Source organism: Apteryx rowi, unplaced genomic scaffold, assembly GCF_003343035.1.
Source record: "Apteryx rowi isolate R43461 unplaced genomic scaffold, aptRow1 scaffold_12, whole genome shotgun sequence".
NCBI lineage: Eukaryota > Metazoa > Chordata > Aves > Apterygiformes > Apterygidae > Apteryx > Apteryx rowi.
Window position 1 is genome coordinate 5,439,535 of NW_020447419.1, and position 27,601 is coordinate 5,467,135.

The following is a 27,601-nucleotide window of genomic DNA, read 5'->3' on the forward strand; positions in this document are numbered from 1 at the left end:
TTTGGGAAAAGGAGCATGGCAAGGGTGTGGGAGCCAGGAAAATATTTGTATTATTCCTTTTTTTTAAAATATATATATTTTAAATAAGCATTCTCCTGATGTAGTCCAAAATATTTTACCCATGAAACTAAGGAACAGATAGGAAGCTGAAGCTGCTCTGTTTGTTCATAGTTTTATTTTTGAGCTCACTTTTAGGGAAGTCTGTCTTAACGTAAATGAGAATCTTGCCAAAGGCAGCCTTGGTTGGAGAAGTGTCATGTCTGGAAGACGTACCTCTTGCCCCCGTGGTGGAAAAGCTGGCTGTGACCAGAAGCAGAGGCTACCAGMCCCTGAGACAGGACACTGCTTGGCATCATGAGTGTAGATCAGAAAGCTGAGCCACCTTCCTGGTAAGAAGTGCTGATTCCAAAAGAAAGTTGATATTCCAGACTTCCTCTGGAACCCTCCTACTATTGAAAAACAGGCGCTTTTGTCAAGAAAAGGGGTGGGGCTGGAAAGGCGCTTAAGAGCATTAGAATATAGCTCCTAGCATGGAAAAATGAGTTCAGGCTGTGAAGATGAGTTCAGCTCTATTTCAGTGTCTGGGAGGAGATCGGTGAGCAAACTAGTAACTGGTCCACAGGAATAGCTGTGTATGTAACATGCACCTTCAAATTGGGAAACTGGCAAATATATTAAGGAACTAGCCTTGCAGTACGGTGGCAGCACAAAGCCTTGCCGTGCTGGAAGCTTCTGCTCAGATTGACCATGCAACTCGCACTCCTTAAGGCAGTAGCTAAAAGAAGCACATGCTCAGTTTCCATGTATAAAGGCAGAAAGGACCATTTTGATCACCTAGTCTGAGCCCTCTGAGACCCTCTGTATTTCTGTATCAAAGTAAAGCTCAATTTTGATCCATACCATTAGTTTATAAATGCGTTTACAAAAGCATCTAACCTAGAATTAAAATTTCAGGTAGTGGAGAATTCATGACATTCTTCAGAGGTTAATTATTTCAGTTAAAAAGATTGTGCCTTTTTTTTTTTTTTTGGTCTGAAATTGTCCAATTTCAGTTTCCAGGTACTGATGTTTTTTTCTGCTAGATTTTAAAAACTAAGCAGTCTGCAAAATCTCTCCCCCTCAGTACTTCTGGGCAGTGATCATTTATGTCATCTTTAAACCTACCTTTCAGTAAACTAAATAGATGGAGCACTTAAGTCTTTCACTACAAAGCATGAGAACAGCATTGACTCAAGGGGCTGGGGTCCCCATGCCGTCAATGTATGAGGTAGCCTCCTACAGTCAAGTCAAAAACATTTCCAACTGCTTGGATCAAAAGCAAAGTTTCCGTAACACCTATGTCATGAAGAGATAAGGATCCCCAAAGAGAAGGAATGGATTACTTAGCAAGTTTCATTAGCTTTTTCCTGCAGTTGAAGCTGCTTGCCTTTGTTTTACTAATCAAGTTTATATCAAAATGCAGGATTTCTGCAATTTAATCGAATCCCAAAGACGTCATCAGAAAGTGGCTTGACCAAAAATCACAAGAAAAAGTTAATTATATATTAAATAAGAGTCATCATTCAGCATTATCTAGCAGAATCTGAAATTAATATACTGGCATTACTTAAATATGTATATGGTATATTCCCCTGGTTAACAAAAAGAAATCACAATTTTAGTGCAGAGACTATAATTAGCTGCAAATCAACTTGTCAGAGCATTCCCAACCTATGGGAATCGACTAACCAAAGAGCACGGATGAAAAAGCAAGGTTAAAATCAATTATTTAAATCAAGATTCCTTGCTTGTTGATTTAAATCACAATTAAATTTTTTACTTTAAATCACTTTGATTTAACGTAATCCATCCCACATTGCAAAAAGTCTCTTCCCTTTCTCATTTCATATACTTCATTTGCATTCTTCCTTGACATCCAACAGTACTTTACACAGTATCACCCCACAATGCAGTCTCAGTTATAACCATCAGCCAGGTGGCCTGACCTTGTGGTCTGTTTTTCGTGTTGACCCATGTGCGCTGGGAAGTGTCACGCAGTGGCTCTCCCATAAGGCTGACAACGTCGTTCTGTCCCGCCGTACTGCTGCTGATCTCCCCAGTTATCTTCCAGTGTCTTGTCTTGGTGCTCAGCCACTTCTTAATAGCTCTCTGCCTCTCAATTTCCCGTTGTTCCTCTCTGCAGTTGACTTCTTCCTTACACGGCTCCGCTGAATTGCCTTTTTTCTGTTTTAGCCCAACATTGTGTTTCGTGGCTTGCAGAGAGAGTGGCAATGCTAATGCAGGCTGCAGTAACTGCAGGCAATGCCAGTGCTGCCCCTAGCACTGTCTGCACTGTAGCATCGTTCACCTGGATCAAAAGAGCATCCACAGATGTATTTTCATAACCTTTTTTTTTTTTTTTTTTTTTTTTTTGCCAAAACCTTATTGGCAGGGAAGTAACTTGTTAACTCAGTCCAGAATCGCCAAAGCCATATTCTGGGAGTGCAGCTGCATAACTGAACATACAGTATGCACTTCTACAAAACCTTGGTGTGTAATATGACATACCAGCCTCTTGTGGTGACTTCAGATTTTGAAATGTCCCCTGTACACCTGAAGCAGACTTGGATTGAGAGCTACAGTTAGGCTTCCTGCAAGGTTTTGTAACGACATAACCATCTTTCTGGTCGTGGGAAGAGCAGCAATTCAGCTGTTTGCCCTTCCCTCTAATGCCATTGCTGACCGCACCATCCTCTCTACCTTAGTCATGCAGTCCTAACGAGTTTTGGTATACATGTATATTCTTGATAAACCTCTACGTTGCAAACTGTTGGTTGCTGTACAGATTATAGTGTAGCACCCTTTTCTGAACTGGGCCACCTTCTGCAAAGTTCATCTTTGTCATCCATGCATGGCAGGTCTGGGAGAAAAAAGCTGATGAAGCCCATGAGCACTGGAGGTGAAACTCCGTTGTCCCTGTCAATTAGTTTCCTCAAATTGAAAGTCCACGTGCAAGTTTCCCCACCTCTGTGTCTTCTGCCTTTAGACTCGCTTACTCCAGCTGTACTTTAAAAAGAGGAGGGGAGGGGGAAAAGAAACCACCAAAAATTGTGTCATTTACCCAATCACAATATGATTATTGCTGAGCTGTATGTAGCCTGGTTGAAGGTGTGCGGAAAGCTGGGACCTAACGGTGCAGTGACTGAGCAAAACTTTTGGATGCCAAAATCATTCAGGAAGAGGAGATTGTCTGGATATTCACTGTTTCTGTTGGGATCATGACACAGGTTTACACCTTTCCCTGCTGCTCCTGCGCTCTGCTAAGGCTGCTGAATGGACGTACGCCCTGGTCAGCCTCTCCAACCCAGCCTGCTCCTTTGGGTCAGCCTGGGGCCTTTCCCAGCTGGTGCCCCCAAGGTTGCAGGGCTCCCTGGGACCGTCCCAGCTGCACGCTCGGCATGGCCACGGAGCAYGCACGAGGCCGCTACTGGCCTGGCTACCTCCAGGCAAATTTGACTTTTAGGGGAGAAGTAAGCTTCCTAAGTGCCAACAGAGCTTAAAAGCCGTTACAACCAGAAACTCGCTAAGCTAGTATCGTTGTCGGGTTGACACACAATGTTGTGTTAGTAGCGCCCAGATTTGCCCTCTGAAGTGGTGGAATACAGCAAGGGGCGGGGAGATAGGAAAATATTTCATAGTTTTGGGGTACAGTTAAAAGACCATATCTCCCCTATTTCTCATACTGCTTCTCCTTGACTGCTGTCAAGGCTGTCCTGTTTTATTGTCATTCCACTCTCTGCCTCTTCCAGCTTATTAGTGTGGGTACAGTTGTTGTGAGGAGTTTCTCGACAGTGCTGAAACGTTTTACGCTGTGTGCCATTAATCCTGCCTGCTTCTTTCTGTGCCTCCCCTTGTCGTGCACTGCTCTTGGTTCACAAAGCACTTGTGTCCCTCATATGCCACACCAGACCACGTGAAGTCACTGCCATGTGAATGCTAACCCGATTCCCATTCTGTTACTGTTATTTCGGGTTTTTTGCCCCTTAAGAGAAAAAAAAATGCTTCCAAAGACAGGGAACTAATGAATATCTGTGCTTTTTAAAGATGAGTTTATAAATATGACTTTTGGTAAGTAAGCTTAAAAAATACACATTGTTCTTGATTAAAAAAAAAAAAGAGAATAAATTACTCCCCCATACACCAAAACTTTGCCAACCATTGGCTTGAACAGCCAGGAAAAGTTAACAAACCAGCCTTAGTAAAACAAACATTATCAGAGAAGGCTGACAGTTTAAATACATTAAATTCTGCTAGCTTTATTTCTGCACAAAATGTCAAGGAAAAGATTGAGAGAGTCAAGAGAAAGGTTTGAAAACCAATTGCGAGTAAATATTTTACTTTAATTTTTGATATAAATCATATATTTTTTAAAATATTCCCCCAACAGAGCAGCAAACTAAGATGACTTGATAATTTGGAAACTTAAAAAGTTAAATATGATTAAAACTAAGCAGGGAACAAAAATGAGTGACCTACCTAATTTCATCATCCTAGTCACATAAAATATAAATAATATTCAAACAGTATATTCTATGGCATAGTTGATTATTAACTTTCTCTTCAGTTTTAATAATCTAAAGTAATATCAGTAACTCAGGGATATTTTTTAAATATGATTTTTATCTTGACAGCTGTACTTTCATTGAAATTGCAGCAAAACCTTATCTGTCTGTATCTTCCAGTGTGATGATCTCATTATAAATGAAATATGTGTATGGTTTTAGTTGGTTTTTAAGTCCTGGCAGATGAATTTAGAATCATTTTTAATGGAAATATTGGTCTTAGTCAAGGACCTCCAAGAAATGTTGCAATAAACCAGCCAAGATGAAATACAAGCAAAGGGAAAAATAGAGCTCAGTCTCGCACAGGCTTGGGAACAGAGCTGATGTGCTCGTTAAAAGATTAGCTTCAATCCAGTATCAAACAGTTAAGATTTGCTTAACTAACTGTACTTAGCTCTGCAAGGTAATAAAACCGCTTGCTGTGAAAACTGCCCGGTATGTCCGAGGTGTCAGGAAAGCCGGAGCCTTTCGAGGAGGACGGAGCGAGCCCGCGGCGGCCCCTCCGGTCTGCGGGAGCTCCACGCGGCACGCGGCTGTGAGCGCTCCGCTGCGGCTTGTCCGCTGCGTCCCCGTTTCACCCACTCCGCTCGAGCGTGCCATGGTACCAACATCACCTCTGTGTCATACACGATGTTGGAAGGCTTTTGCTGTGTGCCGTGTCTAAATACGTTCATCCAAAAACACGCCAAGTTCATAAATAACCTGTGCGYACCTTCGCTAGCAGGAGCCTCGGGCAGGGAAGCAGAGCAAGGCGGGCAGGGGCGGCRCGCTGTAGACATGCTTCAGAAAACCATCGTGTGTCGGCGGTGACCTACATTTCTCTAAGGCTTGGCTGAAAGGAGGAAGTAAAATTGTAAACAGGATCACTTACAGAAGTCTCTCAAGTTGAATTCAAAAGGGAGGGGATTTGCTTCTTAAACATGCCTTCAGCTTTCTGACAAAACAGAGCAAAGTATCAGCTGAAACTAACTGGATGTTCCCTATCCAAGGCAAATTAAGCCTTAATACTGAAAAAGCATTCCTTAGAAACTCAGAAAGGTCAAGGTTCGCAGCATGAAATCATGGATTGCGGCTGACAGGCCACCTCTGTAATTTCCATGGGAATAACTAAAGAAAATTTAGCAAAGAAAATATCTGCAACAACTGGGACGTAGCTTGAAAAAAAAAAATGCTAAAAGCCAGATGTCCCAGAAGAATACTTTGAAAGTGTAGAAGGAGGCAGACAGGGATGGATTTTGTCAATTTTTCTAATAAGTCACTCAACTCCTCATAGTGAAGAGCCAGTTAATGCAATGTGGAATAGTTTAAAAGTCAATTAATATTTTGAAACTAAACAGCCAGCCTGTTTTGCAAGAAGATATTAGCTGGAGTAAATAGAAATACTTCAAAGTGTCACATTTACAAAAAACATGAATCTGGTGGGGATTTTAGTGTATAACCGGGGATAAAGACCTCCCACTAAAACTAAGGGCACTAAATTCAGCTTAAAAATACAGGCTATTGAGGAAAATATTATCTTTAAACAAAAGTGTTTGAATTAATATTATAAAATTTAATGAAGTTATGGAGGCATTACCTCCTTAACAGGAAAGGAAAGCAATGTTAGCTATGCCTCCAATGATTAAAAGAACAAAACAACTATTCGGGAACAAAATATTAATGAAAGAAATAAGTGTCAGTAGAAAATGGTTAGGCTGAGGTGAAGGATCTGTGGAAAAAAGATAAGTGAATGCAAATTAAAAAGAAGATCAAATTAAAAACCAAAAGCATATGTCCCATAGAATGCATCAACAGAGTGATGTGCTGAGTGAAACCCGGGGAATAAGACGTGTGCCACAAGATGCAAATACATCCGCTGCATTGTAGAGGTGGATATTGAAATCGCCCAGGGGACTGGCAGACGGGGGAGCTCAGCTGACTGCTTTATAAGAGAAAGTATGGATATTTGAAGTAAAAATGTTGCTGCTTATGTTGGGTTATAAATCAGAACTGATCAAAAAGTGTGGACCTTAAGGTGCTAAGGTAAGGAAACAAGTTTTTCTTTTTGTATGGAAGTTCTTTTTAAAATAAGAAAAGACAACTCCACTGCAAGTTCCAGGCTTTGGCTTTCTCTGGATAAATAGGTCTGGAGGTGCAGTTGAAAGACTGTTGCCAGTGAACATCCTTTAAAACCAGACAGCAAAGGAGAAGTGTAGGAAGTCAACAGTGTCAGGTGTAAGTACATAGTCTGTAGAACAGGCGATTTTTGAGGTTGTTGGATCAGTGTTTTTGAGCAAGCCTCCTGCAGCTCTCCCACAGCATTGTGCACAAGCATCTTACACGTTCTATCACAGCTCCGCTAGATTCCTGTAAATGAATCACAACCTTGCTTTGGGGCCCATCGTTTGGAGGCAGACTGCAGTTACTTCTCCAAAATCCAGCCATCCCTCTGTCTGCCTCCAATCTTTGCAAAGCAAGTTCAGAAAAAAGACAGGGAAGACATTAAAAAGTACAAGGAAGTTGCACTGTCGTGATGGCAAGATTCAACTTCTAATAGCAAGACGTTTAAAGCAAGTCAGTTATATGTATTATTGCATACAYGTTTATGGAACAGGAAAGGAGATTTTGATGATGAAGTAGGAAAATGAATTGTATGTGGGCAGTCTTAATTGCATGCTGGAAGGTAATGACAGGCTATGAAAACTTAAGGACTCAAATACAAGGACTCTGCAAATATAAGGGTTCTTTTGCAAACATGTAGGGGAGACAGCCATGAGCACTCAGAGTGCCACCCACTGAGAAATGAGAATAAATAGGGATGGGAGTGATCCGATCCACAGAGAAGCACAAGGGCAGTGATTTAAACAAAACTGCTGTTGTTGGTGATTGTTATTCTACGTGAAACCCTGCCTTGTGAGGAGAGAGCTTTTATATAAATTGGTGATTAAAGGAAAGAGATGTCTAATTTGGGATTGAGAGAATCACTGAAGAAGTTAATAGTAAAAACAGTTGCTAGAGCAGCTGTTTCAACACAGCTCATGTGATTGGCAGCCAAACTGCTTCCATTTCATGAGTGGGTGACATATTTAATTTCTCTGCACTGAAGTCTCTTAAACACATATCAAGAGAATATTCTAAATTCCATGGGTTTTTATCCAACTTTCTTTGCCTATATATTCACCTAAGGCTTTTATGTTGCTCTTCAACCATGACACTTTCTAAGGTCATGCTTTGTCTGGGGTGATCCAAATTGAGTAGCACCTTACTCTGCAAGAAATGCTGCAGAAGCTAGTATGAGCTGGATCCAGAACCACTGCAATCCATGGAGATACTCCTCTTGATTTCTGCAAGCAGTAGGGCAGACTGAAATGCAATCACTGGTAGAGTATATTCCTCTATTTCTTTGCTGGCAAGGTCAATTTTGTAGCAATTGGATTAAACTCTGGTGTCATTTATTGCACCTGATTAGCATACTTGGTTTTTCCCCATGAATTYTGCCTACTAATCTTAGCAGTCCAAACCTCTGCATATTTTGGAGATTTTAGGACAAGGAATATAGCTTCGCGTCATATCTGTTCTCTTCTCCACCTCCATCCCATTGCACCACAGATACAAGTGAAGTAAAATAAGGACTTAAAAATGAATGTAATTCAAGGTCTTTAATAATTGGTAACATTCAGATCAGTAATGGTTATAAACCAATAACTTTTTTTGAGAGCCAACATGGAGTTAAAACTCTTGCTCTATSCTGTTATAGAGAAAATTGAATCCCTGCTTTCTTACAAAATGTTRCCCTCATCTCAAGCCTTGGAAAATATTGTATTGTTCTAGCATTTAATAGTTATGTAAATTAGTACTAATTCTGTCACAGCACCTGTACAAAATTTTCTACTAGAACAGTTCTTTGAAATATGGCATAAACAAAACACAAGATGTACAGTGATACTGCTCTTTTACTGATGCTTATTTGGGAGAATCTGCATCCTTCCCACAGGTAGCAAGCAGTGCAGATATGCCAGAAGTGTGCCAGCAAAACTTTGTAGGCCTGTGGCTGCTGTTATGTAGTACATAGGCCTAGCCTGACTTTCAGCAAGCTTTATTTTGGAACTATATTAAATACTGTAATACACCTATTAAAAACTTAAATGCGTCTTTAAGATAATGGTAAGCGGTTTTGCTGTACTCCAAATCTTTGTCTGCCAAATGTAATTTAATCTGGCTATACAGTTATTGACATAATTCATACTAACTACTGACTTCTACCTGTTATCAGTGTGGCCTTCACTTAGTACCTTGCTCTGTTCTGCGTGAGCAGATGGGATCCTACAGCCATTTCAATAAACATCAGTTTTAAAGAGTTAATCTGCTCTGATGAACCATTTAATGGGGGGAAAAATGGGAGARGAGAGAGGGAACCTAAGAAATCCCTCTGCTTCAGGACTCTTTTCCAACAGGATTCATTTAGATGTTAGAGTGAGTGATAGAGGTGAGGAGCCATGTAAACTGGAAGCTGTTCCTCAAGTCACCATCCTCTGTACATGCAGCAATTGATATCTCATGCACTTGCAACAGCTGAAAAAGCAGAGCAGAACATGCAAACACGTCCGCTGTATAACTGACATGGGAAGCAAGAGGAGGAGAGTGTTAACTTTAATCAAAAGTGAATTATCTGCCATTTTTGTTCCACTCCAGATATAATTCAGCAAGGAGAATTGGAGCTGGGTGTTAGATGGTCTGAGGCAGCACCCTGGAAGCTGGCAGCCGGTTTCAGCGGGAGAGGAGAGGCAGGCAGGAAGCGTGTGAACGAAACCCAGCCTAGGTTATCAAGCAAAACCCCGAGCCAACGGGGGTCCTTGGATATTGAGTAGCTGGAGCTTTTCTTCATTTAAAGAAGAAAAATAGCCTTTGTTTTCCAGGTGAAAGGAAGTACTTGGAGAGCAGTCTGTTGTAGATCATGACAAAATCTGGCAAGCAAAACCCATCTCAGCAGGATTTCACAGTTGAAAATCCATGTGAATGGCTTTTTGCTTGGATCTAGGTGTTAGCGTACTGTGTTATACATACCCATGTGTCACTAGGTTTGGGTGCCTCGTTTAGCATTTTTATTATGAATTTTGACTCAGTCTGAGATGCTGTTTTTTGAAGAATAGGAATACTTTTTTACTGAAAACAGAGAAGCCTTCAGTGTAGAAAGAATGCATTTCAGAAGCATTGTATGGTCCCAATTTTTCCCTTTGTTTTGTTTTTTTAAAGAGGTAATACCGATATCGTCTTGAACCGAAATCAACCACCCAAGACTGTAGGTGGGACAAAATGAATAGGAGAAAGGTCTAACATGGGACATACTAACTCTGTTTTCTCTAAAGGTCTGCAAACAGCAAACACACTTTACAACTCTTCATTCAGTAATTAAGATTTCCAAAATCAGCTAGAATCTTTAAGGATACTGACGGCCATGCTCAGAAAGCCTGACTTCCCTGTGCATGCTGTTTCTTACTGGCTGACTTAACTGCAGCTACTCTTCTAATTAGCTTTTTAGAGGTCTCCAATGGCATCTGGCTTTTTCACTGACTAGGGACTAGGCTGAATTTAGGCTGCCTGAATCTACCCATGCTGGTTTTGCAAATTTTCTTTAAGGATCACTTTACTGCTTAGTGTGGTGCAGCCCCCTTGGGAATGGCCCGGGGAAGCTGTTCCTGGGTACGAGCTGCGCCACCGTCCTCATGGCACCGCTGTTTGTGGCAGAAAACGCAGAACGGCAGAGCAGATCTGGTTGAAATGAAAAGGATTTTAAATAAAAAGAGAAGTCAATTAGTCAGCTGAAATTGAGTTGGGGTTTACAGCATGGAGTTTTAGGCCCAGATCCATCAGAGCACTTAAGCACCTGCTTTACCTTGAATATGTTTTGCTTTTCAATAGCAATCATGCGCCTGGCTATCAGAAGCCTCTAGGAAGCCTGGACTTAAATGTATGTTGTAAAGCATGGGGGAAGGATGGGAGACAGTCAGTGGTACTCACAGAAATTTCACTTTTCCACTCTCTGAACTTTCTGTTATTTAAATAATGCCTCCTTAATGTTGCCTTAATGCAATGCTTTTTGTTAAATATCCTGTAAATAATATCAAAAAAGGTTATTTAATAAATAATAGGACTTTTTCTTTGAAGAGACTTGTTACTGATCTTAACTTGGAAGCTCTTTAGTATTATTGAGGGGAATAACAACCTTAATGTCATTTTAGTTTGATTCCTTTGTGTGAAGGGCTGACAGCTCTCCCTTCCCTCTCGTCACCGAACATCTAAAGAAAGCTCTGTTACTGAGAGATTACTGCAGTGGTCCTTGGTCTTACAGAGATTTCATCAGAAACATTTCGTTTTTAACGGACAATGAAAAATGTTCAGCTGTCCATTATTACACTTCTTTGTACACAGTCTAAAAATATAAATGGAAATTATAATTACATCTGTAATGCTGGGTCCCAGCTGAAATCACTTTAATCCCAGTGTGGAAAAAAAAAATCAATACAGAACCCTTAACCCTGGTCTTTTCCTCCTTAGACATTTCATTTTCAGTTGCACTAGTTTATACCACAAGTTTTTAAAGTTTTTCAGGGGACTTCAGTACACAGAGACCATTTTGCGTCCTTAGAATTGTATTATTGCCTTGTGGTTTTCCAACTTAGAAAACTGGAAGGTTCTTCCTGAGTATTCCTTGCATTTGGTAGCTGCTTGATATGATATGAAATACCCCCCCTTTTACTTTTTGATCATTAAAAAAGAGGGACCTTTGAAATGTTGCAAAGTTCTTTTTAAGAAAATCCCATTTTATGGGAAATAGCATTTCACATATTTTTATTAAAGAGGAACCCAAGTCAACACTGAAGATTTAACACTGAGTTTTGGAAAAGACTTCATTCGAAACTCCCCATGGACCCTTTCTCCCATATTGTGCTTTTTTTCCTACAGGATTCAAACAGTAGGTCTGTCAAAATTAAGTATCAAGTTTTTATTCTTTTTGCTATCGCTGTCTGTAAGTGCAGACATGCCATCAACTGTTTTGTGCTTCTGAAACCTGCACCTCTCACTGCAAATGTGGACTTAGACCTATAATTGTTTTGTTTAGGATTGGGTTTTGGGGAGGGGAGGAGGAGTTGCTTTTGTCCTGTGGGGCCTATGCAAACTATTAATTGTCGGCTAATTGCAGCTTCCTCTGAAGCATCTGGTTCTGGTAACACTCAGAGACATGACACTGCAATTTGGGACACACTCGGCTCCATTGCCACGGTTGCCGTGTTATTAATAATCATAGATGGAGCATCCATCTAGCAGAGTTATGCTGTTCATCAAGTAGAAAATCTTGTTTTGCAGTGATTGCGTATATGTACCACTGTCTAGATCATGAGCACTTACAAAGTAAAAATAAATCAGTTGTATTTTGGTCTTTCTTTTCTCTGGATACCTCAAAGACAGAATCGGAAAGGAACGTTTCTGTGTGGAGCGCGGCATTTCAGCAACCCGCATCTAGTGCTCTGGCTATTTATTTGCTGTCTAAGGCTTTCAGGCCTTAACTTCCTGACTCGATTCCAGGATACAGATGTCTCATTCCCTCCCTGCCCCCATTCAGATACTGTTTTCCTATGCAAGAGCTTAATCCAAAGCTCCCTGAAATGTTTCCATTGACATCCAGAGGCTGTGGCTGAGGCCCGGATGCGGCCGGGGCACCAGGTCCTGCGCAGCATTGAGTTACTCCCTCTTCGGTCTRGTATCTAGGCACGGCGCAGACCTCTTTCCGGTCCTGTTTCCCTCTGCAAAGTGTCTCGATGTTTTTTTTATGAACATGCCACTTCAAATCTATCACACTGTACAATCTGAAAATATTTAGGATGATATTGTAGTAGAGTGACCTTTATTGTTCATTAGTGAATCAGCAGCCAGGGATGCTGTGGCTTTAAATGAGCTCTATAAATTGGTTGTTATTGTCGATGATGATTTCCTTGATTTGAACATACTAGAGCAAAGATAATTGTTTGATTGGTTCATTATGTGAAAGATTTGTTTCAAGTTAGAACTTTTTTTTTTTTTTTTTAGATTTTTTTTCCAACCAAATTGAGACACACTGTCTTCAGGGCTGTCTGGAATATCTGCCGGGTTCGTAACAGGTTTAGAGAGGGAAGTGCTGGTTGTTCCCTTCTCTCACTAATGGCATGTAGTGGCTTTCCTGGGTGCAGCAGGACTAGGTGCCTGGGGGTGCCTCTGTGACTGTGCTCTTCATAATTTAAGATGAAGCTGCTGACAGCATTATGCCTTGCACATAGGAGTCTTCAGCAAGAGCCAGTCTCTGCCAYGTGACCTATGTGTGTACTCAAAGCAAATTAAAAACCATACCTGGTGGTGCTTCCCAAAGCATCTCTTTATCTCAGTATTGGCTTGCCCCTGTCTTCCAGGTGCTGTGCTGTCACCTCTGCCCATTGATCGCTGATTCCCAGCTATTGGCATCGGTTTTGCCACTGCTCAGGGATGCAGTGTTCTGGTGTGTTTTTCAAGCATTTTTTCTGGCCTCTGCTGTGTTCCCTCCGCCAGCTTCAGCGTTTTGGTGTCTTCTGTCCTAGGTACATGACTAAGCTGGTATAGCTGTTGTTGCCACAGGCTGTGGTTGCTGTCTCTGGAAGGTTGCTGTGCTCCAAGAACTTTGCTGTTGCAAATTTTATCTTGTCATCTGGTGTGCAGTATGGCGTGCAGATGGCGCGGAGGAAATTGTTTAGAAGCTGCATATCTCATCTATTACAAGTGTTGGGGGGATGCACGTAGGTTTGTGGACATAGGTTATTGCACCCAGTCACAAAGAGCAAAGGACGCTGCAGTTCCCAGGGACCATGCTAATAAGTCCTGCTGGACACACCGTTCCCATTGCAGGGAGTGCACAGAAAAAGTCGCATGGGGCTGATGGTGYGTCGTGTTATCTGGGACGCCTTGCTGGTGTTGCCAGGGCCAGTGCTGCTGGGGAAGAGAGAGCAAAGAAGGGAACAGTAGGCAGGATCCTAGGCCAGGAGAGGAGGAGGGAGGAGGCAGCAGCCTGGGTTGTTGGATGGGAGAGCGTGTGGAAGAGCGACGGGAAGGGGAAGGGAGCGGTGGCAGCCGTGCCTGGAGGGGGGCGAAGGGGGTGAGGGAGCAGCTGCAGCAATCGCAGCYGCGGTGAGCCGAGGAGGTGGCAGACCCAAAGCACAGCTTGCAAAGAGGCTCTGGCCAAAAAGCGTGAACCATGGCTCTGGGAAACCAAAGCTGGGCCCGAGCGAGGCAGGGAGGACTGCAGGGGACGTGGCTGTCCTGCCCTGGCATGAGGTCCCCGAACTCCGGCGCGTGGTCTAACACACAGGGATGTGCACTGGTTCCCAGGCTCACCTCCTTTTTTTTTTTTGGCTAGGGAAACAAAGTCCAGTGAATGAAAGGGGGGAAGGGGCTGAATAGAGCAAGTGAGCGCACAAAACTCAGCAGTTGTTTTCCCCATCTGTGAATGGGCCCCGTAACTCGCATATATCTACAGGCATTAAAGTCAGTGCCATATATAGGAATAAAAACAGTGCGGGCGCCCAGGAGGCTGAGCTGCAGAGGCTGGGGAGCGCACTGGCAATTCCCCAGTGCCGTGCAGCTGAGGCTCTACCGCAGGGCTGCAGTGACGTGCTCGGCAGCAGGCGCGGGGGCACACGGCTGTGCTGCGGGGCGCGCGTCTGAGCACCCGCACACCTTTGCAGCCGCATCCCGCCTCCTCTCGCCAGGACCTGCTCTCGCTACCAGCACTTGGTGCCCTAAAGCCTCCTAATCTAACTGAGCAAGCACACTGTCCCAGAGCCGCCCGGGAGAATGGCAAGGGCTTGGTAAATAAAGGAAACAATTGAATGATAAGTTCACACTTCAGCACGCTGCTTAACAGCCTGATAACAGCTAATTACATGCAGTATTTTTAAATGCAGCACCGGGGAGATAACTGTGGCAGAGGTGGAGCGCAGACACTTGGTCCTCACAGCTGGAGGTTAACCTCTTACTACCCGCGGCCCCGAAGAGGCCAGTGGCCCCCGGATCGCATCGGCATCCAACGTCTGATGGCTCGCAGGGCCTCAGAGCCAGCCGCGAAGCACTGCCGCAGAGTTGGAAAAGCCACCTGCGCACTCGCGGGGCAGCGGAGTGAGCGTGGTCCCCACAGCGGAGCAAGCGTGGTCCCCGCGGCGGAGCGAGCGTGGTCCCGCGGCGGAGCAAGCATGGTCCCCGCAGCGGAGCGAGCGTGGTCCCCGTGGCGGGCAGCGCGCGGCCAGCCGGCGGGCGCTGCGCTGTGCAGCGGCGGCTGCGCTGGGCTTGGCGTAACAGGAGAAGCTCTCRAGGAAGAAGCCAGCATAAACACAGCTGGAAGGGGCCAGCACGGCCGGCGGGATGTCGCAGCCGGCAGCAGCCAGTGCTACTGCTCTCCGGCGCCGCACGGGACGGCTCCTTCCCACCCGGCCCCGGGGGATTCAGGGCTTTGACCCCTGTTATTTAAAGCTCGACTTCAGGACTCAGAGCGCCTGCAGTGTTTGCGACTTAATGCAAGTCCAATGAACTGATTTGCCTATCCAAATCTGGAGGTTTACACACCTTTGGAGAGACAGCTGTAAAGTTATACCTTCGGCTGTTTATCATGCCCTGAACCTTTAAATCTCAATTATTAAAGGTGGTGTTTAATGGCTGGCTGGAAAAGGGGTGGTTACCAGCATGTTAATGGAGTGCAGCAAGCCAGGAAATCTGTAATCTAATGCCTTTATAGAAATGAATGGCTCTAACAAAAGAAAATATACGGGGTGGGGGGGAAGGATGTATTTACAGGCTGTTTGTGCTGTTTAGGAGCAAATCAATACATCAGCAGCAGGGGAACAATAGGCATGGAAATAATGCCTGAAGAAGCCAACGGGAGCTTCTTTTTAAGGTCCCCATCACTCCCCAAAAGTAGCTGTCATCATCCTTTGGATGTTGAGCTTTGCTTTCGCTGCTAAAGGGGAAAAATGGACGGGCATATGCCAGTGCATTTAACAGAATGACTGGACCCAGAAATGATGAGATGGAGGGAAAAATAGCCAGCTACAATCAGTTTCAAAAAATCATTTCCCTTTTTTATTGAAGCATGATTTTACTACTCAGTTTGTGCAGTCGGAGGCAGAATTGACAGCCATGCTTCATCATGGCAATGGGAGAAAGCGCTGCAAGGAATGTTTTAATTTAAATGAGAGATGCTYTTAAAAAAAAAAAAAAAGGACTAAAAGCTTGGTAATAACATTAATATCCAGTTCTTACAGGTTTTTACTAGCCCACTAAAGATCAGACAGCGTGTTAAGATCCCAGCGGCTGAATAGTAAAGACCTGGGCCCAGGTTGTTATTACTTAGGAAGATTCTGTTAATGACTTCTGTTATTTGTTGAAAATCATTTTAACAGCACAGCTGAATAATCGCTGTGCTCTAAATTCATTTCATGTGAAAGATGAGAGGAGAATAGAATTTGGTTTTGTGTGTCTTTGAGAGCACTGCACGGCACGGCGTGGCTAGCAGCAGCGCGGCGAGCGGCGGAGGCTGCCCTGCTCGCGGGAGCGCTCCTGCCGTGGTGCGCTTGGTGTCTCCTGGAGGGCAGCGCTGACTCAGGCCGCCGAATTTCTTCTAAATCAAACAGAAGCCTCCTGCCCCACCGCCGCACCTGTAGTTTCTCCCCCGGCAGCCTCCAGGAGAGCAGCGCTCTCCCGCAGAGCCCGGGCTGAGGCAGGGAGGTCGGGGCGGTGGTGCGGGCCGGCGGGCCGGGGGCCGGCACGGGGCTCGCCGGGGTAGTCGCGCTCTCCTCGCGGCAGGCGTAGCAGGCTCCCCGAGGCCGCAGGGCTGCTGCGCCGTGACGGGGCGCGGATACAAATTGCCAAGAGGTTTCCCTGYGGTGCCTCACCCCCGCGGTGGCAGTTCTCCCTATCGGCACCGGTCCGCGTCCAAAGGCGGGATTTGGCCGAGAAGCCTAAGCGTTTGCTTCTCTCAGAGGTGTCAGAAATGCAGGCCCCTTAAAAAGAAGTTTTCTCCCCTCCGACACACCGTGGCCCCCGTTCGTCCTCTCAGGGACGCGAGGCAGGGGACCAAAGACCGAGAGGCCGAGGACTCTGAGGCTCTAGGAGAGCTTTTGGCCCCTGCCGAGCTGCAAAACAAAAGAGCAAAGGGACCTGCAAATCCCGGGCAGGTCCCTCCCGGCCGAGCGCGGAGGTTCCTGAGCAGCAAGCATGACTGCTTAGCACTGGGAGGAGGTTACCGATGCCAAGAGGTTAATGACTCGCACGGTGTTATGTTGTGTTGAATAATGAGTAACATATGAAATGACACATGTTGTAACGACTCGCTACTTAAAGCACCAATCTACTTAAGATCCCTTTAAGCTTGAAGAGATCACAGAATAGCGATGTCTTGTTCAATAGGTGCTACTTCATTTTATGCCTCCTGGTAGTGGAGATGTACCATGCCTGAGAGCATAGGAACAAAACAAGTGGGGGACTGAGGAGGAAGGATTATGGGCCTCGTTGTTTTGAATGCGTATTGGGCGTTTATGGAGCACCAGCTAGCGTTCTCGGGGTTTTGTTGCTGTTGATTTGAGTCTTTTAATCCTGATTGTCACAGTTCCTTATATTTGTAGGCTGGATTTAGGGAAGGAAAGAAAGGGAAGCTTTGCTTGCAGGGTGGGATTATCAGAAGCTGCCCTGAGTTCTGCTATGGAAAATAAACTAATGCCGGAGCAAAGGAGCACCAGCAAGTGTTTTACGGCTTTGTTGGTGATGGGGAAGGGTTTTTAATTAACTACCGCTCTAAGTTCTGATGCTAACCAATCCGTGACTCAGTTCGCTCCAACAGGGATTCGGAACACTCAATTTGCTTGTGTGCAAAATAAACCGTTCATGTTGTCACAAGAAATCTTACATAAGGTTAGACTAAAGTTTAAAATCTGCCAGATGAGTGCTTCCCTGTCTCACTGTTGTTTCTGCACTGTACTCATGGGTGTGGAGAGCTGGTACCTCACTAAACTTTATGCTCAATCCCGGGTGTAAGGCAAGTGGGACACCCAAGTATTTCCAGTTCCTTGTAATTGCCCAAGGAGCTAGTGGGGCCCAACATCTCTCCAAATTTCGCCCTCTGCAAGTAAAAAGGAAAAAAAAAGGACCTTGTTCTCCAGCCACTTAGATGCTAGACTTCAACTGGACTCATATAAATACCTCTGTGCACTCACATTCCAGGATTGTGCTGCTTTTTCCATGTTTGTTTCTAAATATTCAAAGCCATGATATGTAGAGAGATAAAAGCTGTGCAGATAAGCTCGTACGTTCAGGGCAGTCAGCCGCTGTTAAACATTGTAAAACCACACACAAGAGGAGAGAATCAGGCCTGCACTGTGTCTGAAATGTACTCTTGCTTGAATTTCAAGCAAGCTTGTATGGGTCCCTTCTTCTCCAAATCCAAAACAAACACGAATCCTTTGAAAAGGAGAGAGAGATTTTTCCATTCTTTTTTCCCCAGTAACATAGGTCATGAAATGATCATTATTTTTATGGGTCTGCAAAGCCTATAGAAGTCAAAGCTATGTAATATACATTGCAGAGTGTTCTGCTAATCCTGTCCAACCGCAGCCGTGCCTGGCCCAGGGATGAGGGGCTGGTAACTGGAAACCTGACACTGAAGGAATTCCAAACACAGTCCTCAAACTAAAAACAGCTCTCTCCGCATGGCATGTGCTACATGAGAGCCAGGGATTGTATTCGTTTACGTTATCTGATTTTTTAGCCTTGCATTGTTGATAAAAGAACAGGAGAAGAAAGCACCTCCACCAGCTCAGCCCATAAATAATGTGTGTGTGGTGTGTTTGAGGTTAGGATGACATTGCTAGACATCTGCCTTCTACCGAGAGGTACGAGCCTCTCTCGCAGGCTGCAGCCACAGAGCGCTTCCTTGTGCTGCAGAGTCTTCCCAGGGCTAAGATACCAAATTTGATTTCCTGTGACTTTTTAAATGCAAAACCCATCATCAGCTGTGGGAAGTATTGGTCTGAAACAGCACAGAATATTTGTTATAGCAGTATCCAGCCTATTAAGGTATAGAGACAGACTTTAATGAAGCTCAGAGTCATGTAGTGATTTTTTTAAAAACCTGCGGTGATTTTTTTTTTTTTTTTTTTTTTAGTTATATGCACATTGAATATTAAGCAACAGAAGTTCTTAGTGCTACTGACTACAAACAGCACTGGGGTGTCTTTAATACTGTATCTGGAGAGAGAGGGACTACATGGCCTTTTCAGTCAGTTGTTTTTAGTGTATGCTAGGAAGAGCTTCATAAAGACAAACTAATGTATTTGATACTGTAAGATTGCTTGTTTGCATAATTTCTTAGATCTGCCTCTCCTTTTTTCTTTAAAAGTAGATCCTCCTGGCTGAGAACAAACAGCATGCAATCATGAGGCATACAAAGGAGTTCTTTAGTGAGAATTTGGACACAAATAGGACCTTGTTGCTTTCTCCAGTACTTTAATCGCAGCCCGAGCTGCCTGATGCCATCACCCGGAGTCTCTGTATGTCTTGCTTAGACATGAAAGAGGCTGCAGCCAAATGTGGGCTTTCCATTTGCTGCTTAGTCTGTGGCTGTCTTTGAAGTTTATTTCACAGAGTACTCCCTGACAAAGCAAGAAGGCAGTTTTTCCTGTGAGATTATATCCCTTGCAGAATATTCCCGCAGCAGCTAGAAGGAGATAGTGATGTAAGAAGGGAGCATTCCCGTCCTTGCTTTTTACCAGGTACTAAGAGGGTGACCTCTGTGGTTCTCCCGATAGAACAGAGGCAAGAAAAACTCTTTTGTCATGATGAAATCCAAACCCCCAACATGACGGGACACAGCACGAACAGCCAGACCATCATTTTGCTTTCTTTTGCTTTCAGATAACCCAGGCATGTGTCTTCATGGCTGATGTTAAAGGTGACCTGCAAATGGGGGTTAACAATGAGCACAGTAAACCTGAAATGAAATGGTTTTTTTCTACTTGTTTTTTTTAAACATTGGGTATTTAGGCCAGTCTACCCTGTGAGGTTCTGGACAACTGAGGAATTACTGAAATGCAGGCTTTTAAAAAAAGTGGAACTCCTGAAAGCAAAAAGTATTTTTAGTTAGGTTTTTTGAAACCTACAGATACCCATTTGACTTCAATGACTAAATAACGTTTTGAGTAAAGGAAGCCTTTGTCAAGTATTCTGAATCCTTTGGTTCATTTTTAAATAATCCCAGAAGCTCCCAAAAATTCTGCAGCAAAGCTGGAGAATATTAGACTTCATATCATTTGCGCTTAGAAGGTAAATAAAGCGAAGATAGAAAAACAACAAAATACTTCAAGCTTTACTTGTTGTAGGGAAAATAATGACACACGTACTGTTAATTGAAGATTAATCACAAGTCACTTGCTTTATTTGGACAAGGCTACTGTGTGCTCCTAAAGCCTGAAATGGAGCACAGTTCTTACTTGGTCGATCACTTAGAAGATAAACCAGTGCAGGGGCTAACCAGAGTGGCCAGACATGTTTGCAGTTCCCTGTGTGTGCCCTGTGATTTCTCTGTGGGGGAGGCTCAGATTTCTCTTTCTCACAGCAAAATGAACATCCTGGTAAGTGGCACCTTGACCATGACATCTTTGGGGAGCGCATTTTCACACTGTGCCACCAGTTTGACTCCTTTCTTGAAGGTGGTGCTTCTACCTACCCTCCTTCCACTGCTTCCATCGTGGGCAGCCCCTGCTTTTAGCTGGACCCACATCACTGATCCTGCATCTTCCACTGGGAGCCAGCAGAGCTGAACTATCAGCAAAAACACTTTTCGAGCTCTGAGATCAGTTCCTTCCCAGGATATTGTGTCAGCTTCCCTACTTCTGCCTGCCATTAATTTCACTGGACCCCCAGGTCAAACAACTGGCCAAAAATCTGGAAAACAGCTGACGGTCAGAGCAACTCCTACTCAGCATGTCCTCTCAGAGGGCGCACTCCTGGCCTGGTCCTTTTGAGTGGCTGGACCTGCTTGACCCAATTTGTGGATTTTCGATCACTCCCCTGGGTCACTGATTTTCCACTTGAGGTTATTGGTTTGACCCCCAAACTGTGGGTCACTTGGGAGGTGTGATACAGCCCTGTGAACTCTGAACTCATCAGGAGCCAACAAAAACAGAAGGGGAGGGGAGAAGAATTTCATTAGGGCCTCCTCGGAGGTGGCAGTCTCCGCCGAGAGAAAAGGCAAGGCTTGTTTTGCTTTTCAGAAACAAGCGGAGCATCTACAAGGGGCTGCCAAGTAGAAAGTGTTTGGTTTGAGTTGTTATGGTGATTTTTTTTTTAAAGGATAAGCAATACTATATACTTATACATCCTGAGTTATCAAGTGAAGGTGGTGCTGCTAAGAGGAGCCCTGCTCTTTCTGTCTGGAGTTGCCACTTCAGAATTGCCCCTGGTGTCCCAGACTTACTCCTCATGGTGACAGCATTTCTACAGCCAGAGCTTGGCATCTGTAGATGTTTCTTCTCCCTTAAAAAGATTGACTTTTTGGTGGCTAATCTGAAAGAACGTTTAGGGTGGGAAGGGCCCAGCTGTTCTCTCTTTTATTTTAAGACTTGTCAGATGGAGGTTCATGTCAGAGACTCCCCAGGCGGGTTCCTCACACTGCATGCAGCTCCCCACGAGCAGACTTCACCGGGCATTGCTGGTGGATGGGGAAGAATGAATCATCAGGAAATAACTCAGTTTCAACATGCAGTGCTGGTCGTAAACGGGAGGAAAAGCTTCGTCATTCCTCGCGGGTGTATTTGCACACCCAACACTGGTTGGAGTCACCAGGGAAGTGAGCAGGGTAGTGTGTCATCCTGTGGTAGAGCCACGAGGGTGTCCTTCATGACACTTCCCCCTGCCTGGTCCTGCTGTCCGGGGCTGCCTTTTGGGCAGAGTTACGAGCGTTTTCCCAGCCTTTGCTTCTATGCAAGGCTTCCCATAATTGTTGGTTAGGTTACTGCTTGTATTAATGCCAAAAATGTCACACACCTCCTGTCTTCCCGGGGCTTTCCTAAAGGATCCGTGTGAAATGGATTCAAGCCTTGTCCCCCTGCATGACCTCTCCTCCCAGCTGCTAATCCCTCACCCCGAGGAAGACGCAGCAGAGAGCAATACCACCTACGGGTGTTTCACCCTCAGAAAAGGGAAAAACTGGGCCTGAGAGGGAACAGCTTGGATATTTCTTTTTTTTTTTAAGAAAGATTTTGCCCTTCCCACATGTTCCTCTCTGCAGTTTGCCTGTGCAACCAGAGATGGTATCACTGTAAGTGAACCAATGATGGATTTATTTTTGTAACAGCAAAGAAGACTTGATGGCACAAACTTGAGCTGCTTGGGTACGCGCCTAGCGGCTGTGGCCCACTTGTGCTTAGATTGCTCTGGCACGTCTTCCTTCCGCAGTCGTAGATCAAAGCTGCCTGGATGTGCATGCCCTCTGTACAGCCCCAGCTTCAGCGGCAGCATCGTCACGCTTTCTCCYGGGGCTTTTCTCCTGGGGCTGTGCTGCAAACAGCTCTTGGGGAGCTGAGCGGCCTGGCTGGATGGGAAAATGCATCCCTTGCCCTTTCCTGCAGCATCCAGACCTGTCGTGTGAGCTGGGGAATGGGCTGTGTGCTGAAGGTTCAGCAGATGATGCTGGTGGCTTGGTCCCACTCTCAGCAGTCATTTTGTACCAATTTGTTTTGAATTTGTTATTTYAGAATAATTCAATTTTGCAGTGAGAGCTCTGTCCAAAAGCTGCCCAGCTCCTCATAACTTCAGCGAATTCTGGATCAGCTTCCACGCACTTGGTAACAGTTCAGTCCCTTTTTAACGTACTCCACAAGAATTTGGTTAATTATAGCTGCCAACAAGGACTTCTATTAAAATCTAATAAACAGGATCTTAACCGGTGTAGCTTTGACATTTGTTCCTGTTGGTTTGCTGCTTGACTCAGAGCAGTTCTTAGCATTGGAGAAGCCTTTTATGATTAGAAGTTTGCGTTTTTGCGCACGGAGGAATTAAAAGCTGAGTGCRATGGGACTGACTAGCGAACAAGTCTTGTCTTCGTTCCTAGCGTGGAAATACATGGAGGAACTCGTTTGCCTGCTGTGGAAATTAGGCTTTGTTGCAAGGCGTAGGTGTGTGAGCAGAGATAGCAGTTGTCTCAACACATGCAGTTAAGAGTCCTTTTAGTATCTCAGAGGGTGGCTTCAGGCCCTTCAGCACTTTGTCTGGACTGTCTCACGAGGAGAGAGAGAGGGGGGCAAAAAAGCCAGGAGTGCCTGTCTTCTATAATGTTCTGTTTTTAAAGCAAAAAGTCTCTGGGGAGCATAGGGTCCTAAAAGTCCAAGGCCTGGAATTCTTCCTTTTGCTCTTTCCATTTTAAACAGGAAACATTTGCACTAAGTTATTCCAGGGGGAGAATTGTAGGTTCATTTCAAGGCAGATAATGTTTGTTCATTGCCTATGTCCATGATTTACCCCATGGGCTTAAACGAGTGCAGCAGAAAACCACATGTTTTGTTTTACTTTGTGCAAAACAAGTTCCAGTGGAGTCTGGGAGCTCAGATTAAGCACCGGGAAGCATGCTTATAAAAGCGCTGTGTGAACAAAAGAGAGGCACTGACAAATTGTGAACACCTGATCTGCCTTCCAAGAACGATGAGCTTTTTAATAAATCTATGCAAACTATATTTAAACAGTTGATGAGTTTAGTCCCAAACCCACAGAGCAGGTGYAATTGATTTATACTTTCAGCCCCCTGTTTTGGGTCAAAACCCTGCCGTCTTCCTTCAGTTCACACTCGGAAAGAAGCTTCCTGTGAAGTCAATGGGAGGTTTTGCCCAAAGTGCAAAGACATTTGCAATCAGACTGGCAAAAACTCCTAATTGAGTTGAACTTTTGCGGATGCTCTGGTGACATGACTGCGAGAACAATTATTTTTGCCATTTCAAGGTATCACAAGTTAAGCAGTACTAGGAAGAAATATCAATCCTTCATTAGTGCAAATCATGGAATTAAGATGCAGAAAGGCACAGAACGGACTCCATGGCACATCCTTGGGGATGACGTGTTCACATGTTGCCTTTCGCATGAACTAGAGCTTGTCAGATCCATACTGATGCAGGCGAGTTACAGAGCTGGTGTAACATCAGGCCTTCCAGATCACAGGAGGTTTTTTGAACCCCCCCTCGGCTGCTCGCCCATTAAGCGCAGGTATTGCAGACTGACATCCCTGGTGTTTCTTCCAGGAGTTCCAGTTTTTCCAACTATGGTGTTTGGAAAGTTTTACAGTCTGACATGTTAGGAAAAAAAATAGTGGGAAATGGCTTGGAAAGCATGAATATTTGTGCATGTAAGCTTGTGGGATTTGCAGACTTGCAGACCCAACTCATCTGTTTATCCTCAGGCCAGATAAGGCGCAGTCAGCCGCGCGTTGTTTGACGGCGCTTTGTTTCCATTCTGGCGGATGGCTCGCGGGAGGCTGCCTCGGAGCCGCAGGGCTCCAGTGCTCCCCATTGTCAGTGGGCTCTGATGTGCGCTGGAGCCTTCCTCCCGCGTCCTGGGTGTTACGGACCTTTGTGGCATGCAGGTGGGAGGCTTGTTACCCTTCACGAGTTCTTTTGACTCGTCTGGACCTGTCATGCTTGAGGTGGCGTTTCCTTTCCCAGAGTAAACATAGGTCCTAAGTACAATAACGTGTCGCTGGCCTAGCAGACTGCCTTTTTATGTGCTGTATTATGTTCTTCCCCCTCAGGCGTGGACCTGCAGAGCCACTGGAATATTTAACAGGGCCACGAGTGATATACAAAGAGAGAGATCTTCCGTACTACCAAGGAGGACAGCCTGTCGGCCACCCACCTAAGGGGAACTACGCCCGCACGGCAGACACGAGAGTGGCAGAATTGAGGTACCCCCAGTACTACCCAGCGCAGCCCGTCGCGAACCCGCATAAAGGACCCCTCCGGCAGGACGTGCCACCTTCCCCTCCTCAGCCCCACCGAGCCCCGGCTTATAACGAAATGGGCCGAGCGGGACACCGCGGGACCAGTCCAGAGCAGTACCAGTACAGGCAGCAGGATCCCAGGCAGAAGAACCCCGTGACTGCGGCTGTATAGCCACAAATCGGACTTGTCAGCGCGGCCCGGCAGGGATCCCGCCGGATGTCACCCTTGTAGAGCTGTTCCCAAGCGAAGCTGCCTGGAAGGCTGGCACATGACCTGGAGTCACTCTTGCTGAGCTGGGCTCAGGATAGATGCTTGCTAAAAGGCGAACTAAAGCCACGTGCGGTACGGAGTGAAATTTTGAGTACGTGAGGTACCAGGCAGTTGAGTACTTTTAATACTTTTTAAAAATAGAAGGTGGCTGCTAGAAATTAAGCGCAACACTTACTACAGCTCAGGGCTATTTACTGCATCCAGCTACACCTACACAGTACGTAGCGGTCCTCCTGCATAAGGGCAGCGGTGTCACCAAAGTTTACTTCAGAGCACAGTCGCGGAGCCTTTAAGCGGGAACACGGCACGYGGCATGGACTTCTCGCAGAGCGGGGGATCTCGTGTAATCCAGCGCTGCGATCCTGGCTTGCCAAAGGGCTGCTGCGGAGCTAGCGGCCACGCTCCGGGCACGGTCAGACCAGCAGCTCTGTATTTTAAGGATGCTGCAGTTCCAGATCTGCGTCTTCCTCTTTCTGTTTGGTGGTTGCGCTGCCGGCCTCGCGCCTGCGCCGGTCGGGGCAGGGCCCCCGGCAGCCCCCGAAAGGCAGCTCAGCCCCGGGCCAGTGCCAAGTGCCAAACTACTCGGGTCCCTGCGGCCGCGGAGCCGCCAGGCCGGCGGCCAAGGGGGCTTCGGCAGCCCGAGGTGAGGGGAAAGGCGAGGAAAGCGCCGGGGAGGGCTTCAGCGCCCTGGGGACAGGAGCAGGAGGCTCTGCAGCCTGCCGGCCCCTCCGGAGGCCGGGCACACRGGGACACGTGCCGCCCAGCCCCGCGGGGCCGTGGGCACTCGGGCGTCTCCCGCCAGGTTTTGCCACAGGGAAGCCATGCAGTCTTGCCACCTAGAAAAGTATTTTTTGAGACGTTTCTAAGTGTCCTTAACTTCTGCCTTTCGGGAGCATYGCTGAGCAGTTGGGGCTCCTCTCCTCGTCAGGGAGAGCCGGGGACCTGGCCGGGGACTAGCGCAGGGACTTCTTTGTGGTGCTTTTGACACCTTTGGTATGTGACAGAGTAAATCCCGCAGGTCACTTCCCAGCTGTTAGATACCTAACCCTGGGAAGGTCCGTCCTGCTGGTAGCATGTCCCTCTACCAGCTATCCCTGGGGAAAGGCTTCGTTGGAGTGAGCGGTCCGCAGGGCCCYGGGCAGGGTGCGTCTGCGCACCGCAGGGGCCAGCCGGCAGCTAGCGGCGAGGGTCGGCGGTCCGTCCCGCCAGCCGCTGCTTCTGCGCCCCGAAAGCTGGTGAGAGGCCAGCGTAAGCCCGAGGCGCTGGGAGCCTTTCCCTCCGGCCGGCGGGCCCTAGCCGGCGCCTGCGCTCCCGTCCCTGCCCGCCGCCCAGGGACGCCCGCTTGGCGGGGGACGTCTCCGTGGGTCAGCTCTAGGGCCGGGTCCCCCGGGGCACAGGCAGGACTAAATCCAGCCCGGAGCGAGAGGCGGCAAGGGGAGGGAGAGGGATGCAACCAATTAGGAAGCAAGCGCACTCTGTTCTTGCTCCGTTGCTCTCTGCCCTCTTCCCTAGTGAAGTAGGAGGGAAAGGCCTCTGGAGGGAGGGGGTGGATGCGAGCGGGATGTCTCCCGGCACCCTCCATAAATAAGGCGCATTCCCCGAGGAAACCCTGCCTGTTGCATACGTGCTGCGCACACCCTTGTACTTCTCCAGAAGAGTTTTAGCTGCTGTAGGATACTTAGCCAGGACTTGGCAGCCGCAGGGTAGCCGATGGTGTCATGAAGGCCTGCTGAAAGTGAAGCGAAAACAAATTAAAATACTTTCCTTTCCCTGCTTGAAATATAACCCCTGATACATTTGATCCAGCTGTAAAGAAACGTATATGTTTGCGACAGTGGCTTTATCAAGCCAGGCCACAATTAAGAACAGCTCTGACTATAAGCTACTGCCTTTATAAATCACTCCCAACTAACCCTTCAAATGGCATCGCAGCACCGTGAACAAAACTTATTTACAGTATTTCAAGAGCCAGGGCCAAACAAGAGCTGGATGGAAACAGCTCCTGCGTTATTTATAGCCTTTGAAGGACCTGCGCAATTGTCTCCCCGTAACCCGAGTCCCCCTCAGCAGCTCCCTTGGCTGCGTCGGCTCCGCGGGGTTGAGGCTGACGGGGCAAGCCAACACCTTCAGAGCTGTTAATCTTGCCCAACAGGTTATTAAGGGATGCTTCTGCCTTTAGATCAGCACGGCGTTTCTTCCTTCTTCCAAAAAAAAAGAAAAAAAGAAGCGATACGAGTATAATATATGGGTACATCCTACAGGCAAGGAGCTAAGAAGGAAGAGCAGCCTGACCTAGCTGGGGGACCAAGAGCAGAAAGTGCTGCAGAGCATCTCATTGATCTCTGGTGCCATTGTTCTGGGAGAAAATTGCCATTTGCTGGTTTAGTATCTGGTAGAGGTACAGTATTTTCAAAAGTATAATGTGTAGCTACAGTATATATAGTCAGCTTCTCTGCAGTGTAAAATGTATGATTTTAGCACCATATTGTGGAAAAATATGTACCGTGCAGAATTCACGAGGTGCTACAACTGACGGTTGAAAATACACACTTGCAAAATCCAAAAGAGCCGTTAAGTAACAAGTTGTTCTTTTCCCCATATGTCCATATGTTTGGGAAAATTGCGAGCCTGAAGTGCTCCTGACACGTAATTGCCTGGCGCCCGCTCCCCCGCAGCGTGCCGGTCCGGCCGCCGCGTTGCCGGCGCTGCTGGCGCGGCGGGCGC

The 27,601-nt window shown here is 46.1% G+C and overlaps 1 protein-coding gene across 1 annotated transcript in view; it reads left to right on the forward strand.

Annotated features, from left to right (window-relative positions):
* Nucleotides 1-27,542, forward strand: part of PARD3B (par-3 family cell polarity regulator beta) — a 411,041-nt gene extending 383,499 nt beyond the window's left edge. The window contains exon 25 of the mRNA XM_026088114.1: nt 24,418-27,542. Coding sequence (XP_025943899.1) covers nt 24,418-24,778 — 361 coding nt within the window. The 3' untranslated portion in view covers nt 24,779-27,542. The remainder of the gene's footprint in view (nt 1-24,417) is intronic.
* The last annotated feature ends 59 nt before the right edge of the window (nt 27,543-27,601 follow it).